This window comes from Mus musculus, chromosome 3 (genome assembly GCF_000001635.26).
Source record: "Mus musculus strain C57BL/6J chromosome 3, GRCm38.p6 C57BL/6J".
Lineage (NCBI taxonomy): Eukaryota > Metazoa > Chordata > Mammalia > Rodentia > Muridae > Mus > Mus musculus.
In genome coordinates, this window is record NC_000069.6 from 97,573,170 (window position 1) to 97,590,750 (window position 17,581).

At 47.2% G+C, this 17,581-nt stretch overlaps 1 protein-coding gene across 4 annotated transcripts in view; it reads right to left on the minus strand.

Moving 5' to 3' along the window:
- The window catches only part of Chd1l (chromodomain helicase DNA binding protein 1-like), a 49,483-nt gene that overhangs the window by 12,430 nt on the left and 19,472 nt on the right, over nucleotides 1-17,581 (minus strand). For 3 of the 4 annotated variants that reach the window (XM_017319699.2, XM_017319700.2, NM_026539.2), the window contains 7 exons: nucleotides 17,385-17,477; nucleotides 16,737-16,833; nucleotides 15,071-15,144; nucleotides 13,942-14,052; nucleotides 10,639-10,753; nucleotides 9,548-9,701; nucleotides 7,810-8,008 (listed from right to left, as the gene is read on the minus strand). In XM_017319699.2, the coding sequence (XP_017175188.1) occupies nucleotides 7,810-8,008; nucleotides 9,548-9,701; nucleotides 10,639-10,753; nucleotides 13,942-14,052; nucleotides 15,071-15,144; nucleotides 16,737-16,833; nucleotides 17,385-17,477 (843 nt within the window). Of the gene's footprint in view, nucleotides 1-631; nucleotides 944-7,809; nucleotides 8,009-9,547; nucleotides 9,702-10,638; nucleotides 10,754-13,941; nucleotides 14,053-15,070; nucleotides 15,145-16,736; nucleotides 16,834-17,384; nucleotides 17,478-17,581 lie in introns of those variants that run through there. The other variant, XM_017319701.2, reaches the window with a different exon arrangement.

A 17,581-nucleotide genomic window follows, 5' to 3' on the forward strand; every position in this document is an offset into this window, starting at 1 on the left:
AAATGACCCCTGCAGTTTTGGCTTTGAAGCTCCCACACTGCACCTTCCTGCCTTGCATCTGCGCCCTGGCTAACACAGGCTTGCCCAGGGATGCAGGGCTCCCTCAGTTCCCACGGCTGAATACTGAAGGAGGGACGTGCTGATTCTGAGGCCTGAGTGCTAGACAACTACACAGAGAAGACGTTCCTGAGCAGCACTCGTTCTGTGAGGTCTCTGCTTTATTTTTAATTGTGTGCACCCAAACATGATGGGTTTGTACACATGAGTACTGTGCCTGTGGGGGCTAGAAGAGGGTTTCAGATCCCCCAGAGCCGGGGCTGCAGGCAGCGGTCAGTTACCCAGCACGGGGAGCAGAAAATGACCCAGGCGAGCATCGAGTACTCTTTTTTTTTTCTTTTTTTAGGTTGAAATGGTTATTTTATTTCTTTTGTTTTTTAATTTTTTTTTAATTAGGTATTTTCCTCGTTTACATTTTCAATGCTATCCCAAAGGTCCTCCATACCCACCCCCCCCAATCCCCTACCCACCCACTCCCCCTTTTTGGCCCTGGCGTTCCCCTGTACTGGGGCATATAAAGTTTGCAAGTCCAATGGGCCTCTCTGCAGTGATGGCCGACTAGGCCATCTTTTGATACATATGCAGCTAAAGACAAGAGCTCCCGGGTACTGGTTAGTTCATATTGTTGTTCCACCTATAGGGTTGCAACATCTAGTTTGTAACTGTGTAAAAGGGCAAAGCACGCATTTGTAAGGCTGTTTTACAGACGGACGGAAGCTTGGTGAGGCGGGGTGAACAGTGAAGACCAGGAATCAAGCGAGCATCATCCGTGATCAGCACCCATACACAGGTGAGGACAAGAGACCAAGGCACACTTAACAGCTCATGTTGCCAAGCCGTGTATTTTCACTGGAGCGCTGGGAAGTCAGCTATAAGTGTGTTTTCCCTGGAGGGTACAAAAGCAAAACATTTTCACTCCCAGGAGATCAATTGCTTCACACTTGTACCAAACTCTAACCAGCTGTAATTCTAATTGGCATTTGCTAATTAAATCAGCGGGGGGCTTTCAGTGAGATGCTCTATCAGCAAGCGGAAGAGGAGAAAATAAAGCCCTGAGAAGTGTCAAAACAGTCAACATGCGTAGCCACAGACACCATGAAATGCTAACTTCTAACATAAATGTGCCTTTGAAAAACCCTGGAGTTCACAATAAACCAATCATATTTGGGATTTTCTGCTGGGGCTGCTTTATTGACTAGTCTTTCATAGCCACTGATGCTGTTTTAAACCCTGCACCCTCAGACCGCAGCCAAGAGAGGCTGAAACCACACCCCAGACCATGGGTCCTCAACCTGGGTCTCAACCCTTCTGGGGGTTGAACGAACCTTTCACAGGGGTTGCCTGTCAGATATCCTTACCATCAGATTCATAACAGCATGTTACAATTCATAACATGTTACGATTCATAACAGCAAAAGTTAAAGTTAGGAAGTAGCAACAAAAATAACTGTAAGGCTGGTGGTCATCACAACAGGAGGAATTGGATTAAGGGGTCACAGCGTTAGGAAAGGTGAGAACCTCTGCCCTAGACCCTCATATAAACTCTGCCAGTTCAGCCACCTACCACACAGGGAGACTAGACCCGTTCATCAAAGATAAGCTTCCAAATGTTAATTCTATGGGGGATTTTTTTTCCTTAGCAGTTGGCCTGCCTAAAAATATGTAATTTTTTAGCAGTCAGATTGACTTAAAAGTGTAATGATCTTTCTGAAAACATGGCAATTTTATTTTGTTCTGGCAAATGTTAGAAGAATAAGCTGAAATTAATCTAAGTGGGTGAAAAAATGGATGTAAGCTTTGGCATTTAAGGTAATCAAATGTAACTTAAAAATACGGCCACATGCATCTATTTCTCCCTTCACCTGAGACCTCTAAATGACAGTAACGGGGTTTTAAGAGAGACATATGAGGCGATGGTAAATGGAAACGCTCAGCACTCTCCAGAGGGCGTGCAGTGGCTGCAGGGAACAACAGATCAACATGAGCCACGGAAGCAGAGGGGCAGTGCTCAGCCGAGGTTAACCATGAGGACAGACCCTCTCCACCCTCCAAAAGCCTAGCGTTCACAAGTGCAGAGTATCACAGGTGGGGCCTGAAGGGAATATCTGCATGCCCCAAACACAGACACGCTCAGCCACGGATATACCCTCCTTTTCAGCTTAAACCAAAGAGCTTATGTCAACCCTCACTCTGCATGGATAATATTAGAGAATTTGTCTCTACACTGGCCAATTAAACACTTCATATATGAACGTGTAGGACGGCTCCCTCTGTGCAAAATCTGCTCACTCATGTTGGAGCAGGGCCCTGGCAGTATCTATGCGCTCATGGCAGGGCTGCCTGTTAGCCTCCTGTCCCCATACCAGCACTCCGGCTAGAACACCAGTGGACACCAGGCATGTTCTAGGAGACTGAGCAAGAATGAAAAGATTCCAAAACAAAATGGAGAAAGAGAGACAGACAGACAGACAGACAGACAGACAACATGAAGAAAAAGGCAAGCCATGGACAAGTGGGCAGGGGATCTTTTTCAAAGTACAACCAATGTCCTTCTGGTAATCCACGTTCTAGTCCTGCAACAACAGTTCTCAAGGAAGACTCAGGGCAGCATCACAGCCTTGAGCTGACAGCAGGATACAATTAAATCGGAGGACAAGAAAGCCTCTCAAAGAATACAAATGGGATGCTATCATGCGAATTTTAAAGATCAAACATGACAAAGGTCAAAGAGCAGTGTCCCCTCAAGTGACCAGCTGCCTGGCATCCCATGAGAATCCCCCCCCTAGTCCATGCCTGCTATGAAACGAGGAGTCAGAAAGTCCTATAGACTTGCATTTGCAAGTGAACAGAGAGATGGGCACCCAATCGGGTGCCAACAGGTCCAGAGCCAGGCACACACTGAACAGGCGAGCGAGCAGAGGGGCTCCAGTAGCACGAGAGGTAGTGCGGACAGGCTGAGACCCGGCACCAGAGCAATAGCCACCAAGAAAAGTTAGGACACTAGGAAGTAAATGCAGGCAGGAAGTTTGGAAAGCACTGTGCTCTGTGTGTGCTGGAGCTGTGGGGGTGACTGTCCCCTTCTCACCGTGCTACTGCACAGGGAGAGAGAAGGCAAGGGAGTGCCTGGCCTACCTGTCGCCCCAGGTTATAAGGGCCCAGTTCTCAGGCAGAAGGCGGCCTGAGTTAGAAACATTTACTTCCAGTCACTGCTGGTACAGGAGAGCAGTCACTGACAACAGCCACGAGACATCGGGGAGCATTCTTCACGCAGACACACTCCAGTGGGCTAGCAATGTAGCTCAGGTGGCAGAGTACTTACCCAGCATGCACAAAGCTCTGCATACAAGCCCTAGCACCCCAACCACCTGTCATCCCGGCACGGAGGTGGGTGTCGGGGCATCAGAATTTCAAACCCAAAGATCCAATAGTGGTTTGAGGCCAGCCTGGGATATATTAAGACCCCAACAAATGAATAGACAAACACTTCAAATCCAAAAATTTGGAACACTAACCACAGTTGGGGGTGCAGAGAGAACCACGTGTGTTGTACACATGAGTCTTGCGCACAACACAGTCTGCACTGCTCATGAGCCTAAGTTGGATTTACTATTCAGGACTGAGAGATGGCTTGGCACTTAAGAATGCCTGCTGTTCTTGCAGAGGGCCTGCTTCAGTCCCAGCATTCACATGGCAGCTAACTACTGTCCATAACTCCAGTCCCAGGGGACCTTCTGACCTCCTCAGGCGGTGCATACATGAGGTGCACAAACACACACATGCAGGCAGGACACTCACACACATAAAATAAAAATAAATCTTTAAAATAAACTAAAAAAGTATTGGGGTTCAGTTTACCCCATTCAGTTTGGGGTAAGATGGCAGACTAAAGGCTGTCTCTGTGTGACAGCAGTCATAGAAAAAGACTTTATCCCAAAGACAGGCCTATTGGAGGAGCTTTGGAAATTCAGGAAGGAGGAGAAAGCCTTCCAACAAAGAGCCGCCGAGAGAAGACAGCTGCATGGAAGAAAAGCAAAGCCCCCAGCAGGTGAGGGGTGGAAGGAAGTAAGAAGGGCAGAAACCTTGGCACAGAGGTAAGCGAGCTGACCCTCCAGACAAGCCTGCAGCTCTTGAAATCTCAGCTGCAGGCTTTGGTGAGATGTTAACTCCTCTAACCACAGGTCAGCCTCAGAGAGAAACCACTACATCACACTTGGAAGGCAGCAACTTGAATGCCATCTGGAGACTCTACTGATAAACAAACAAACAAGCAAACCAAAAACCTACTCCATGGGTCTGAGATGAAGGGGCATGCACAGGTGGGGAGCTTCAAGTTGGCTCGCCCTAACCCAGGTTAGGGAAGGTCCTGGGAGGTAGCTATGACAAGCAGGAGGGCCAGCCACTAACAAGCAGATACATGCAGGTGGCAGAAGGCTGGTCCAATCTAAGAAATGCACAGGGAGAGACAGCCCTGCCCTGGTGGCAGGACAGATCTCATCAACTGAGCTTACCTCGGCTTGACAGCTCTGGGGCCAGCTGGCAGATCAAACTCTCAAGCTACCTACAACACTGTGGCCCAAGACATCGGAACACAAGAAACAGAACAAGCTAGGCAGCACGGATCTCTCAACAATCACAACTCAGCTACTGAACTCAAAGACACTAAACTAAGGACAATGCCAGAGAAAGACCACACCTGATCAGTGACCTGAGGCTACATTCAAATAGATGAATCCAGGACTGGAGAAGAATCAGTAACACAGAGGAGGGTTTCAAACGGATGAAAAAAGCACCAATGGGGATGAAAGGAATAAAACTGAGAAAAGAGATTTTTTTGAACAAGAAAAAAAAAAAAAGAAAGAAAGAAACAAAGAGGATTGTTGAAAATGAGAAATCCAATGAATCAAATAATGAAACAGAGGATTCACCAAAATGCTAACCAAGCAGGAAGAATCTCAAAGATGGCAGCCAGGGTCAACAAACACAACATCCAGGGTTTGGGGAGATGGCCCAGGGGGTAAAAGCAGCTGCTGTTCTTCCAGCAAACCTAGGTTTGATCCCCAGCACCCACAGGACAGCGCACAGCCATCTGTAACTCCAATCCCAGGAGATCCTATACCCTTTTCTGGCCTCCTCAGGCATGTGGTGCACAGAAACCCAAACACACAAAATAAAAATAAGTAAATCTTATATAAAACAAACCTACATTCACGCACGGAGAGCTGAGTTTGATCCTCATGATTATAGACAAGCTGGGCATGTTCCCCCGCACACCTGTCACCCTCACACTGTTGGGGACAGAGAGAAGAGAACTGCTGGGCCTTGCTGGCTGCCAGCCTAGACAGAAAAGTGAGCCCCAAGTTCAGGGAGAGACCCTGCCTTGAAGGAATAAGGCTGAGGGTGAGTCGGAGACACATAACACCCTCTTCTAGTATCCACATGTGCATCCACGCATCCATATACAAACATGCACCTGTACCACACACTCACACACTCACACACCCATACCCATACACACACACACACACACACACACACACACACACACAGACCACACACACATAACCACACAGACCGCACACACCACACCATACCCATACACACAGACCACACCATACATATACACACATACACACACACACACACATACAGAGACCACACACATACACACACACATAGACCACACACACACACAGACCACACACACACACACAGACCACACACACATAACCACAAAGACCGCACACACCACACCATACCCATACACACACACACACACATACAAAGACCACACACACACCATACACATATACACACACACATACATACACACACACAGAGACCACACACACACACACAGACCACACACACACACACACACACACACACACACACAGAGGGGTGGGGGAGTGAGGAACGTGGAAGGACTAGGACATTTCAAGGCAAGCACAAACAAACGTAGTTCATGACCACCAAGCCTGCAGTGCAGAAGGTACTTACAGGAATACTCTACACAGAGGGGGAGGAAGAGAGTCTGTCATGAACACACAGGAAAGAATAAAAGTCCTGAGAAGAAGAATAAGGGAGAGCAGGGAAGAAATCCCTCATACCCACAGTACACAAGCAAACCCTAATACTAACACAAGACAGGAAAATAACAAAGAACAAAGAGCCAACAAAATTACAGTATGGTAGTGATCTCAATAACAACTGAAAGGCAAATGAACTCAAAGAGTCACAGATGAGCTAGCTGGCAAAAAAAAAAAAAAAAAAATTAATTAATTAAAATAAAATAAATCTTATCCATCGATTGTCTCCAAGAAATACACCAGGCTGAGATACCACAACTGCGGGTGGAATGTGGAAGACATCTGTCAGGGAAGCAAAGAGAAAGTCAGGAAAGAGGCCGACTATACACTGAGGAGAGCTGTTTATTAGACAGGTAAGACGATTTAAATATGGACACCAACACTGGGGCTTCCAATTTAATAAAAAACAAACAGTATCAGACATACAAGGTCAGGCAGGACCTGATTTGATAATAGTAGAGATTTCAGTACCCACTCTCATGTCCAGAGAGGTCGACCAAACTAAGAAACAGCAAAGTGACCTCAGAGATAAACTGTTGCACAGAACAAACGGAAGAGTTCCTCCAACAGGAGCAGGATACAGCCTCTGCAGCCCACAGGATGGTCTCTAAAACTCATCCATCCTAGGCCACAAATCAAATCCCCCTGCTTGTTTGTGGTTGTTTTTGAGACATGGTCTTGCTATGTAGCCCAAGCTGACCTCTAACTCAGAGATCCACCTGCCTCTGCCTCCCAAGTGCTGGGTTTAAAGGTGTGTGTACCACCACCTATTTAATCTTTTACATCTTACCAAATGTTAAAAAAAAAAGAATAGTATGTCTTGCATCTTATGAGATCATAGTTTGAGAAAACTAGAATTCAAAAGCTAGAAAAATAAATGACACACACTCATAGAAATAATGAAAAGAACAAATCTAGTAAAGGAGGTGATAGAATTCTGGAAATGTATAGACATTAAAGAGCCACCATTACACACACAGCACGGCATAGACCACAGCCGAGGGCCCAGAACTCAGCCGGGACAGCTACTGAAAGAAAGATGAAATTTCAAGACCTGTAAGTCATATTAAATACTCATAAATTGCTGGTTGTTTGTGAGCCTAGAGGCTGCCTGGGGCTGAGAAAAAAGAAAAACAAACCTGGGTATGCCCCGTAGTTAAAACATTCCTGGGAACAGCTTGACCATAAGATAAAGGGGAATGTGAAGACATAATAGGGCTATCTGAACTGAGTCAACAACTCACAGAACTCTGACACCCTGCACATACATGTAATTTTTCTGCTGATGTTTGAATAAGCCAATAGTGTGTCGCTATGCTGAATTCCACACCCCTAAACCCCTTACCCCATAAAAACCCCTAGCTTTCGAGCCTCGTGGCCAACATTCGTTATCTCCTGTGTGGGATGCATGTCGGTCCGGAGCTCCGTCATTAAACTACCTCCTGTAATTACATCAAGGCCTTTTCGTGATTCTTTGGGTGCGCGCCAGATTGGGAATTGAGTGGGGGTTTCCCCACTAGGTTCTATCACTACGAAGGACAAAAGCACACTCTGAGAAAGACCTGCCTCTGTAACAGACTGCCAGGAAGACCAGAGTGCCATGAGAGGCCTGAGAGACCCACACCTCCCACCCCGCACACAAGTCAACACAGAATGGATCGCACACCATAAGACCTGGATTCCAATTCACTTCCTTCCTCTGGTTCTAGGCTTCCTCCTCCTGCTGCTGCTGCTGCGGGCAGAGCATCAGGGGTCCACTGGCCATCTTTGGTTTCTCCCAGGATGGACTTCAGGTCTATATCCTCCATGGAGCTCCCCTCAGAGGACAGCAGTTTATCCAAGCCGAATTTGAGAATCTCACTTAACTTGGACAGAGAAGACAAAAAAAGTCTAGTTAATTCTGCTACACAGAAAAACTGTCTCAAAAAAAAAACAAAAAACAAAAACAAAAAAACAAAAAAAGAAAGAGCTGTAGGGATGCGGGTGACTTGCTCACGGCTGGGACACGTTCCTTCTCTGATGGACAGCCAGCGTTTCCTGTCCATCACAGGTGAAACACGCCAGGCAGGCTTTAACAGCTGGGTGATGGGTAAGCAGATGGGTGATACAGGATTATCAGAGTGACTGACTTTCTCAGCCTCCATAATGATATACTTAGAATAAGCTTCCTATGCCCTTTGGAAAAATACGGTCATTTGAACATTTCCTAGAGAGCTCAAGAGAAGTCAGACTTGGCTGGACTCTCCCTGCTAACCCTCCAGATCTCATCATCGGCTGGCTCCTCTGGAGACCTGCTTTCCTACCCCAGGGTGCCACGGACACCACTGTGGCAAAGGCCGATTCCAACGCCTGGTCAGAGACTCTCTTCTGCTTCCTTCCTTCACTGTTCCTTGAGTCCCCTCATCCATTTGCTGTGACATCCACACAAGGCTCAGATCTCCTAGCTCCCAACTCTGCATATTCTCAAACAGTAACTCAGGCTCACTTGCATCTTGCCTTTATGACTGGACAGTTTATCTCTAGCTCACTGTATCTGTAACTTAGAAACCTTTAAGGTATACTATAATAGCTTGTAAATGCCTTAGACAGTTTGTTGACGCACCAACATCTGGATATATTTACATTTAATATTGCTATATGTAACCAATACAACTGGCTTTGCATTTGGCACTAAAACCCAAAGAAAGCCAACTACTTGTGATAGGACTCGGAGGAAAGAGTCTGTGCTCACGCCATCCAGCCACACTGGAAGAGCTCATGGTGGTTAGGTTCACTGAGGTGGGAGGAGCTGCACCAGGAGTGGGCACAGCACTTCCTGTGTTTGTATGCTGGACCATACAGAAATTGGTTATGCACACACAACATGGCTCCCGCCTTTTTGCTGTGGCTATGATGGCACCAGCTGCTTTGGGCTCCTGAGGATTTGACTTCCCTGCCATGCTGAGTTTGAAATGTGAGCTAAAATAAACCTGTTAAGTTGATTTTTGTCTGGTGTTTTGTCAAAGCAAGAAGAAAAGAAACTAAGACAGAGGTACAGAATTGACTGCTATGATTAGCTTGGGTTTTGTTTGTAATCCTCCAGTTTTCAGTGTCCTCAGACATAACTAATAGAGCCCTCACTTTGAGAAAAGCAAAGAACGTAGATTCCTGAGGTTATGGCGTCTGCTTCAAGACAGGCAATCAACGACTGATGAGGCGTGGGTTTAAATCCAGGTTAGACAGCCCAGCACGCAACTCTCCCCCACACCCCCTGTGTGTGTGTATACACACGCACATGCACACGCACATGCACATGCACACACGTGTATCATGCTCATTTTTTACCCCCACAGCTCCCTGCACACAACAGGCACCAAGGCAGGCTCCTTGTCCTGATGAGCCTTCGGATCAGAAGAGATCCTAACCTGGAAGTCGGCCTCGGCTGAAGGTTTCTGGGCTCCTGGTGTGAAATGACCTCCTTCTATGACCATGTTGGTAAGCTGCAGTTTGGAGGCCGCCTTCCTATACACGATTTCTTCCACGGTGTCGCGGCCGATCAGCCGGATGACTTTAACAGACCTGTGAGCGAGTCAAACAACAGCAGTGTGATAAGCATGTACGAAGTCAGGAAAAGACACCTGGAAGGAAGCAAAAGCAAGCACTGTATACAGGGCATTTCTACAAGGATGCTTTGATTGGGCCCTGAGGACTTGAAAGATACAGCTGGCCTTCAGTTACCTATGAACTTTTCCAAATAGTGCAGGCAAGGATGGAGGTAGGAAGGAACGTATGCCATCTGTGGCCAAGGAAAACCTTTCAGGTGCGTTATCATCCTTGGGGCCAAGGTCCTACCTCCTCCTAGCTCCTCCCCACCCGTCCAACTCCAGGCTGACTTTCTCTCTTAATAAAAAAGAGAGGGGGGAAAAACCCAAGAACAAACCAGAAAAAAACCACAAGAAACATGTACGTATATGCGCATGCACACATATACACACACACCCACACACATACACATATGCACACACAAATAAAACCCATAAAAACTCAACATTGGAAACCATAACATATAAGCAAAAGACCAATAAGATGAAAAATGCCCAAATTAAGCAATATGAGACAAATCTATGAAAACACTATTGAGTTCATTTTGTGTTGACCTTGGTTGGTCTGTCTTTCTTTCTTTCTTTCTTTCTTCCTTCCTTCCTTCCTTCCTTCCTTCCTTCCTTCCTTCCTTCCTTCCTTCCGAGGTGGTTCTTAGCTCGCTGAATAAATAACTTCTAAAGACTCCTTATAATCCTTTCATAATCTGACTTTTTGTTCAACAAAATGAGTCTGGACTATGGTGTGACCCAGCTGATGCGGCTGCAGGAGCCGACAGCGACACTAGGCTCACACTGGGGTCTCTCCATTCCCCATTTGGTGCTGTCACCAAGGACTGTGTGTCTCCCTCCTTCCCAGCCCAGGGGTGTCTAACAGACCGAGCAAGTGGAAAACCATTGATGCCCAACTCACTCACTTGTTCTGGCCAATTCGGTGAGCTCTGGCGGCCGCCTGCAAGTCATTCTGAGGGTTGAAGTCGCTGTCGACAAAAATGACGGTGTCTGCCGCTGTTAAGTTCATGCCCACTCCACCTGGAACAGGGTAGGGAAAGTGTCACCCAAGACAGACAAGGACGGGAGAATACGATGGTCCAGACAGGCTCTCACTGATGAGCCACAGTCAGACAGATGCTCGCCCTCAGTCCCAGAGCCTGGCATGGTCGCACTTGCTCCCCTAACCTCCTACGGCCTGATTTCGGAGGACTGAATCATCACACACAGCAGAATGGAGGAGGAGTATTGACAAGCAACAGAGGAAGATGCTCAAGTCAGGAGAGTGGAGCAGTTTTATATCGGCCACTCCTGCCCCCCATTTAAGACACTTGGCTGCATTTTGCCTAGGACAGTCTGCAGAGAAATAGACACTCGCTCCTTCAGAAAGGAGCTGTGAGCACGGGCCAACCTGTGTGGGCGTTCGTAAGGGGAGAGCCCTTAACCCACACTCACAAGCCAGGCTAGGTAGCAGGATCCCTGATATGCTGAGGAGGAGGGGTGTTGCTGCTCCTGGGCAGAACGAGAGACCGTGTACAGTGTCCGGTCCCCCCACATCCTGTGTCGTGTCCCCCACTAACTACAGAAAACCTTCGACAGGCATTCTTTAACCGTGTTCACTCTGACCAGACGCAGTGTGACAGAACGACGGTCACTTTCTGGGTTTTCTTTGGTGCTGCAGGGAAAGGGGTGAGGAGCAACCATGGGTTCCGGGAATTAAAAGGACCGTGAAAGCACATTACAGCCTTTTCTCTTTGATTAATGTGAAAACTAATACAAAATGGACCGGCTCTTGTCAGGGTCATTAGAGATCACAGCTGAAACAAGGGAGCCTGATGGGGCTTATTCTGAGAGCATGAATTAAAGGTTGCTTCTCAGAAGGACTACCGACTCCCAGCTGGGGCTCAAGACAAGGCGGGCAGGAATACTTTAATTAAACTTTCATATAAAACGAAACCTGGAATAAAGGGCCGATAATGACTGATTACTGAGCCGTGCCAAGTTACCTAGCAAGGCTAGAACAATAGACACCATTTCTACTTTTGAGCAATGCGCCAGACCCTCTCTTATACCCCACACAACAACCTATGGGCTCTGGCCTTTCATCATCACCTTTTGTTGATATGGAGGTGGGAGCACAGGGAAGTCAGAACACTTATTCAAAGTTGCACAGCTAGAGGATAAAAGACCTAAGACTGAGTGAGTCTTCCAAGTGTGGCTCTTGAACCATCTTCTGGGCTTTTGTGGTTGCCATTGGAGTTTTTCCTTTTCTTTCTTTCTTTCCTTTTTGCCTCTTTTCTTTTCTTTTCTTTTCCTTTCTGAGACCAGGGTTACCTCTAGCTTCTGGCTGAGGCAGTCCTTAATTCTAAGCTTCCTGAGCACCCAGTGCAGCAGGCTCTCCCACCACGCTAGCTCCAGAGCCAGTTCTTGTTTTCTGAACACCTTGAACACCTTGAACACCTCCCAGGTACTCGTCTCATTTAGAAATGTGCGACATCACCACCGGTGGTTTGGTGATTGGATACTAAGGTGTGCGCTATCTTTCCTGGGTTAAGGCTATTAAATGCAGCTCTCCTCCACAAGGGGTGAGTTCCCCTTCCTCTGCAGTGCCAGGAAGGTGCCTAGGGCTCTGTACCCGCCACACAAGCATGCATGCACTCAAGCCCATGAGCTTTTTAGTAAGTCTGCTCATAATTGTGTGAGACATATTCATGAGCTGTCACTGCCCCCTGGTGGCCATATGACTCACTCACAGAGACACTTGAACACTGGAAGGTGAACCGCTGCAGACCTGCAGCTAAACCATGACAGGGAGTCCCACGAGTCCCACAGTCTGCTCCTGCAAAAGGGATGCCCAGTGCTTCTGTTCCCCCTGGATCTGCTCAGGGGCCTCCAAGGAAATCAACTACAACGCGGCCAGCTCGTCCTTCGTAACCTCAGACATTTCAAACAAAAAGCTGTTCTCTGGACAGGGGGATGATGAAATGTTTAACTATCACAACAGAACTGTGTTCCCGCTATGGTTGACCTGACTAACGCTTTAGGTTTCTCCTCAGACTACTAGAGACAGACGATGATAGAGACGAAGGACTGAGATGCAGGCTGTGGCCTTGGGGGAAAGGGCGGCGGGGAGGATCTGATTACATCATGCATTATTCTCTTTATTAGACAGATAAGGCATACTCTGGCAAAATAATCTCTTCTCCACGGATTCTATCTAGTGCTTCTTCTACATGCCCTTATTACGCTAATCACTCGGTGAATGCTTCCTAATAAGACTGAAGCTTTTCACGGAGATGCTGGTCTCTAATAGAGAGACACGCATCTCTGTATTCACAACGGCTATTCCAGGGGGATTTCAATTAATCAGAAATAAGGTAATGAGGGGCTGGAGAGGTGGGTAGGAGTGCGCACTGCTCTTGCAGAGAGCATGCTCTTGCTCATGCACATATCTGTAACTCCAGTCCCGGGGACCTGACACCCTCTTCTCCCCTCCAAGTGCACCTGATGTAGATGATGCACACAGAAACAGGCAGGCACATACATATAAGTAAAAAGTTTTCTTAAAGAAATAAAATAACGAAACTAAGACTATGAGTTAAAGTTATTTAAAGACGAACCAAAGTGTGAAAAAAAATCACTTCCAAAAGCTAATGCCAAATTATTTAATAACACAGAGAATGCACCCTCTTCTTGATAACATACCACAAATATGATAAATAATATTTATGACTGAAGTTATATATATATATATATGTACATATATATATATATATATATATATATATCGACATTGTGATAATTCTAAGTAGCTAGCAATTTTGCTATAACTGCATTTTAAGCTTCTGCTGTTAGAGGAAAAGAACTAGCAGAGAGGCCCTCACCCCCCAGTCACAGCTGGGAAGAAGATCCGCATCCATGCCTGTGGATACAACTTCCCATAGAAATCTCTCTGGACACTCCCAGGGCAGGAGTCAAAGCAGGATAGAATGATTTCTATGGACTCAGGCTTCAGTCCCACTCTTTGATGGGGCCACAGCTTGAGTATAAGGTCCCATGCTAGAAGTCCAGCCCCTCCATCAACCATGGCAACGGCCTCAATTCTCTCCTTTTTACCCCTTAGTAATGGCCTCACCTTTCAGAGACGCCGGGGAGTATACTAATGGTTGGGATACAAAGGTGTCCTACCACATCAGTTGCCTGCTCTCATCAAGACCTGTGTGACCTACCTGCCCGGGTGCTCAGGAGAAAAACAAAAATGGGCTGGTTTCCAAAGTTCTTAATGGCCAGGTGTCTCTCCTCTCCTCTCACGGAGCCATCCACACGCTCGTAGCTGTAGCCTTGACACAGAGGAGAAAATTAATCTATTAATTCTTCTTCAAGGACTCTGGGAAACAATCGGCCCATCCCAAAGCAGACAGCAGTTTACCCTTTTCATAGACAGAGCCCCAATTCTAATCATTCCCAAGGGGGGGAGTCTACCTTTAGGGAGACAATACAATCATCTTATAAGAGAACTCATCATAACACATGCGTGTTCTTTTAAACGCAGTTGAAGTGGCGGCCATGTGTAGTTCTGACCATTCCCAAGTAATCCTGAACGGCCGCCCCATGGCAGCCTGCGCTTGATAAGCAGAAGTATGGGGAGCAGGTGAGGGGATGTGACTGGCGGCTCAGTGTTTGCCTTCCTCTGAAGCTGGAGCAGGGGTCTCCTCCTGTCATCACGCTCCACACCCCGAGAGCACTCTGAACATGAGCTCTGCTTGTACTCCGGGATCCCTAAGAGTGCCTTGCCCTAGGTGCCCCACGGCCCTAGAGCATCAGAGGACTTAACTGCAGTTCAACTCAAACTGCAAGGCCTGGAGCTGACCCTTCTTCACCAGGGGGCTTGAGGTCAAAGTCACAGCTGTTTCCCATGACCTCACATTCGTTTATTACACATTAGCAGAATACTCACGCAATAACCCCACCCCCAGTGCTAAACAGGAGGAACTGGCGCGGCCTCTCCCCTGTTGATTGTGAGATGTCTGTATTTACATCTGTCTACTGGTTCTGAGTAAGTGCTCAGCTGCTGAAATGACTGTTTCATGACCCCGAGTTACTGCCACTGAAACTTGTCTATTATACATGGAACACTTCCCCAGCATTCGCCCCAGCGCCCATCTCCGCAGACCACACAACCAGTGCTGATTTCCGGCCACACATCTCCACAGGCCGCAGGGTTTACTCCACACGTCTCCTCTGCTTTTGACTCTGAGTAACGTGGGTCGCCATGTTCTCTCTGTAGCTCCCACGCCCAGTATGGCTGTTGCAAGCACAATGTTACATTCAGTTACTGCAGTGGGCAGGGGGAGTCACCTCTGTAGTCCATATAGTCCTGCAGAATATCCAGCATGTGTGTCATCTGGGAGAAAAGTAAAACCCGATGGCCCCTGGCAAGAAGGAAAAAAAAAAAAGGTGACAACTCTAGTAATATTGAAGGTACGTTTCCCTCAAGCAAAGTGCTTTGGTATGAAAGAGTCCAAGTTCATAAATAAATGGAATGCTAAGGGAGAAGCATGATCTAAAGCCTTCTTCAGAAGCTCTCTGCTCTTTATGTAAAGGATATAAGTAGACCTGGCGCTGTCCCCTGTTCTTAGTGGCCGTTCTTAAACTATAATGGAGAAATCCCCAGGGGCATCTGTCAATGCATCACAGGCTACAGGAAGCCCCAGATGAACCAGGGACCTCACTGGAATGTCAACTCGTTCAACCACAAGAAATACAAGCTTTCATGTCAAAAGCAAGATTAGACACATTATTTATAGGGAGCAAAGTGTAAAATCCAAACCCATACACACACTCTAAGACCTTGAAAATCATGGCCAGCCACCTACCACTAATCTTACTTGGGGAAAAAGTCACTTGTATTTAGTTATTTTGGTTAAAAATTCAGAGGCGACCCTCATAGAGGCAGGGGGAGGGGGATGGGATGAGGGGTTTCCGAAAGGGAGACCTGGAAAGGAGAAAGCATTTGAAATGCAAATAAAGAAAATATCAAGTAAAAAGAAAGAAAGAAAAAAATTCAGAGCTGATTACTTTAGAAATGGGCAAATGACATCTCATCTCCCAAGACACATGACAAAAGAAGAAAAAAGGTAAAGAGTTGATTAGGAATGAAGTCAGGGGCTGGAGAGATGGCTCAGCAGTTAAGAGCGCTATCTGCCCTGTTCGAGAGGACCTGGGTTTGAGTCCAAGAACCCATAAAGCAGCTGACAACCGCAGCAACTCCAATTCCAGGAGTTCAACACCCTCTTTCGACCTGTGTATGGCCACCACACATACATGGTACACTGACAACTGTAACATACGTGCAGGCAAAAGTGCCAACACATAAAATAAATAGGCCTTTAAAATAAATAGATAAATAAATAAATAAGGAGGATGGAGTCACAGGCTAGGGGTGGGTTGGGGGTAGGAGGGATGGCTCAGTCAGTAAAGTGCCTACCTCGCAAGTACCAGGGCTGAGCTTGCGCTCCAGAACCCATGTAAAAACTGTTGGGAGTGGTGGCATGCACAGCACCCCAGCACAGCATCCCAGCCAAGACCCCAAGAGTACCTGGAAGGAATATTAACTGAGCCCCTGTGGTTTATACTGATTCAACATAAGCTGCCAACAGGCGATCATGGAAGAAAAGATGAGTGCTGCCTCTGTCCAGGTGGGACAGCAAGGTCACAGTGATACGGACAGCACACACTGGTGAGTCAGACAGACATCAGGACACTGCCAGTGCTGAATCAGGACCCCAATGGTTCTAGGAATCCTAACCAGAGGATGACTAAGCAAGGCTAAGGAGGAATGGGACGGCAGGGCCAGCAGCAGTCAGGGAAGGCTGACACCTAACCAAGACCCTGAAGAAAGGAAACCTGGGCCAATCTCAAGAAACAGCTTTTCACCAGTTAGGTTTTAATAGTTACTATCTCAAAGTAATAAGCGTGAACCCAGAAATGCCAGCAGTCTGTCCAGGGTAAACCCACCGCCTACCCAGAATACAGAAACGCCAGCAGCCTGTCCAGCAGGTGAAGCTTCCCACTGGCCTCAATCAGGTGCTCTCCAACTTCAAAGGGCTCTGGTTCCACACCTAGGAAAGAAAGAACACGTCTAGTAATGTACCTGGCCAGAAGCAGACTCCCTGACAAGGAGATGTGGACCGAGGGCAAACACTCTGGCAAACCCAAACTACAGCTCTGGAGAACCACTGGTTTCGATTCTCCAATATCAATACTATGAGAGAGACACAGAGAGAGGCACAGAGACAGAGAGACAGGGAGAGACAGAGACAGAAAGAGACAGAGAAGTCAGCAGGAAAACAAGCTTAAGAACATGTCTACCTTCTCAGAGAATAGACAGAACAAGCACAGTGTAGGATCTATGACTGGATCTTGGAGTTAAAAAGAAAAAAGAAAAGCATAATCTAAGAGGATTTTAGGAAGAATGGAGGGAAACCTGCATAATGTGCCAGGTAATACTGATACAACAAACTGAGCATAAACCTGCCACCCTCACTGCAGCCAAAGACATGACTGGCACACCTCGCTGAGGGGCACACTACGGTCAAGGGCACACCTTGCTGTGGTTTTAGCGACAGACTGTTCAGAGAACGGTGAGGAGGGAGCGCACTACCCCACTCACCATCGAACAGATACGGGTGGTCCACACACTTCCGAAGCTGCGTCAGGATGTTCTGGAGTTTGACTTTCTTGGCTGTCTCGTTCTCAAATGCATCTGAAATCACAAGGACGTGGAGACATATCTGACCATGCGTGCCTCAGCTCTGTGTACCTTCCCACTGGACTGAACACGCGTGTGACGCTGGCTTAGCCATCCCT